Here is a 4,027-nt window from a genome sequence, read left to right as displayed (position 1 = left end):
AATCATTCTACATATGGACACACGATAATAAATTAAGAATAGTCGTAACCCATGGTATCACTATCATCACTATGCTAACGAAGTGAAAATATACCTCCAGCAATGTACCCCCTACAGTAACAATCCAACTATGCTTTTTCTTCCAAGACAAAAAAATGGGTTAATTTGTAATTCTGGCATCACTTCATTTGTAAAATGTGCATATCAGGTTCTACTTAAGTGACAGCATTGAACTTTTTTCCTATATAAAACCCCATATAGCATACACTGTGCTTGATGTGTGTGGCGAGGTGTGTGTGTGTGTGTGTGCTTTGGTGCCTACGCATCCGCTATAATATATATAAATTATATATATATATATATATATGCGATATTATCATTATATATATATATATAAGCTAGTATATATATATGGGATATATATATATATAGTAATATGTGCTCTATGGGGTATATATACTCACTATATATGTATATGTATATCCTCAGTATAACTAATATATATATTATATATATATCTATATATATGTATATGTATATATATTTATATATATATATATATTATATATATATAATGTATACGCCCTCATATATATATATATAGGATATTATACCTATATATATATAATATGTATATATATATATATAAATATATATATATATATATATATGTATGTATGTATATATATATAATATATATTATATATATATATATATATTATATATATATATATGTGAATATATATATATATTATATATACTATATATCCCACCTCATACTATATATAGACACTTTTCTGTATGTATGCTAAAGCCTATACCAGTCACGAGCGACGAGAGAGAGACTAGAGCGCGCGCGCGAGGACGCGATGAGCTGACGAGCGTCTCGAGAGCTCTCCTCTCAGAGCCATTGCATTGAGTAGGCGCACGACTAGACGGGTACTGAACAATCTACCTGTCAGTTGGTAGATGAAAAAATAAAAAAACACAATGCCCCCCGTCCTTTAGTCCTTTAGAGTTCAACATCGTTAATATTTTCCTTGCTGTTTTTTCAATCGATCTATCTCAATTTTCACTCGGATATTCTTCCTTGCAGTGGAAGACTATTGCTTCGTCTATCCGTTGCTGCGGGGCGTGGGAAGATAGCGGAGGCGAGGCAGAAGAGTTTTCGACCACAAGAGCAGCCATGAGGGACCACGCCTCCCACCCGTCCGACTCCTCCATCGCTCTCACGGTGCACCAGCCGCTATTTCCTCCGGGCAGGATTCTCCATGTTGTTCGTCATCATCCCAATAAGAGACAGTATGTGGTTCGCGATTAATTCTCTTCTTGAACTTCAGGGTCTTCCGCAGTTTGGGCTTATAACACTATAAAATTAGGCTAATCACATAGGAAATTTCATAATACACATGCATCATGATGCGGATACACCAAGATGAGATACATTCTTTTAGGAAGTGTATTACTATCTTCAGCTTTTCAAACTTCTGTGAAATTATTTTATGACTAAATCAGATTTATCAAGACATTCGAAACAAACATAGTTCTGTCATAAAGACAGAATATTTAGATTTAGACTTTCAGTTCAGTATTCAGTGAATGTGAATACCGAAACTGAGATATAAGGATACGAAAGATTTAACTGCAGAAAAAGATATAATAGCAATCTTAGGAGCTATGAATCACAAGAAAGTTTTCTGAATGTTACATTGGAAAATCTGAGAAATCTGAATGTTTATTACATTTATGATCTGATGTTAAAAATGTGTCAGCGATAATGTCACCGGTAAAATATATTCCAAAATAGTCCTTACAATTACATGAAGAGAAAGAAAAAATGGAACAGTTTCAGTGCTCTGTTTTATTTTGAATTCATTTGTGTATATGGTGTGTACCAAGGCTTAAGCGAGGGATGCATGGCAAGTATCTCTCATTAAGCGACCAATCAGACACGAGATTACTCGTTTTATTTCATGATTTCATCATCTGAATAGTTCTGAAATGAAACCTTTTCATCTCTTATTCCTAACCAAGTCTGATATATGTCCTTGTGTTGTTACCCCTTTATCATAAATTCTAAAGACTGGTCGGGATTGATGCTTTGCTGTGGCTTCGTACTTTTATTCCCTTAGTTTCTGTGTATGTGTACAAATTCATTGCAGATGTTGATATCTTTTGTTTTATACTTATATAATGGAATGTGAAGCTAGTTAGCAAATAGAGTAGTACGGTAAATCTTACAACATAAAACGCACCCAAGTTTTTTTTACATATCAAACCTTCAGATTCTTAAGAATCTAACCAAAAGTTTATTCATTTACAATTCAAAGGCACTATTTTTTATATATTTGCATAGGCCTGCTACTACACACACACATACACACACATACACACACGCACACACACGCACATACACGCACACACACACACACACACACACACACACACACACACACACACACACACACACACACACACACCACACATAAACACACACACACACACCCACACATATATATATGTATATATATATATCATATATATATATATATATATAAATATATATATATATATATATATAAATGTATGTATGTATGTATGTACCTAAATATATATATATATATATATATATATATTATATATATATATAAATATTAGATATTACTATACACCCTTATATATATATATATATATATATATATACATATATATATAATATCATAAACTATATATATATATATATAACTACTATATATATATATATAAATGTAAAATTATGTACATATATACTTAATCCCTAATATATAATATAACCATATATATAAATATATATTTTTACTATTAATATATTTATAATCGATAATAATATATATATATATATATATATATACATATTTATGTACATATATAGTATATAAATATATATGTATATATACATACAATTTGCATATATATATATATACTATATATATATATTAATATATTATAAATCACTAGATATATATATAACATATATATATATATATGAATATATATCCTATATCATTGTGTGTGTGTGTGTGAGTAGTGTGTGTATACATATATACTAATACATACATATATAATAATATAATATATATAAAGATATATATATATATATCTTAAATTATATATATATATATATATATATATATAAAAATCTATATACGTAAAAAATATATATATATATATATATATATATACGCACTATATATATATATATACTAATAAATATTATATTATATGTATACATTATATAAAAAATAAAATATTCAAACACACACACACCACACACACCCATATATATATATAAATATATGTTATATCATAATAGTATAATATATATTCAAAAAAATACACACACACAACGCACACACACACATATATATATATATAAATATATTTAAATATAGATATATAATATATATATATAGATATAGATACTATACATATATATATCAATATATATAAATATATATAACTATATATATATATATCATATGTATAAGCGCTAGCATACGATACATATATATATATATATATATATATATATATTATATAAATAAAAATCTAGTATATCTAACTAAGTCTGAATAGACACACTCTCTAACAAACACAATCTATATATATATATGTATCAAACTAGTAGTAAACATATAATGTATAATATATATCTCTATATAAAAATATATCTACTATACTCATACTATATCAACAAAATCTCAGAAACTCTATATATATATATATATATAACAATAAATATAAGTTATCTAAATATAAAACTAAAACTATATATCACAAAAAATATATAACACTATAATAACATCTACATTATATCTATATCAATAAATCAAAAATCATATATATCTAAAACATCACACTGTGTGAGAGTGTGTGTATGTGTGGATTTGAGTTAAGTTTGTGTAAGTGAGTGTAGTCTACCTCACAAACTACCTATAAATACCTATATGTAACACTACTCTCAATCTATCCAAACATATATATATAA

At 27.0% G+C, this 4,027-nt stretch overlaps 1 protein-coding gene across 2 annotated transcripts in view; it reads left to right on the top strand.

The window, feature by feature from the left end:
* Nucleotides 1-1,096: 1,096 nt before the first annotated feature.
* inaE (inactivation no afterpotential E) overlaps nucleotides 1,097-4,027 on the top strand; it is a gene marked incomplete at its 5' end in the record, with an annotated part of 37,777 nt that continues 34,846 nt past the window's right edge. For both annotated transcript variants that reach the window (XM_086546767.1, XM_086546766.1), the window contains 1 exon segment: nucleotides 1,097-1,302. In XM_086546767.1, the coding sequence (XP_086402893.1) occupies nucleotides 1,097-1,302 (206 nt within the window).

Source organism: Penaeus japonicus, unplaced genomic scaffold (genome assembly GCF_977035675.1).
Source record: "Penaeus japonicus unplaced genomic scaffold, GWHDUDI00000001_assembly GWHDUDI00000018, whole genome shotgun sequence".
In the NCBI taxonomy this organism is placed as follows: domain Eukaryota; kingdom Metazoa; phylum Arthropoda; class Malacostraca; order Decapoda; family Penaeidae; genus Penaeus; species Penaeus japonicus.
This window is presented reverse-complemented; position numbering and strand designations above follow the sequence as displayed.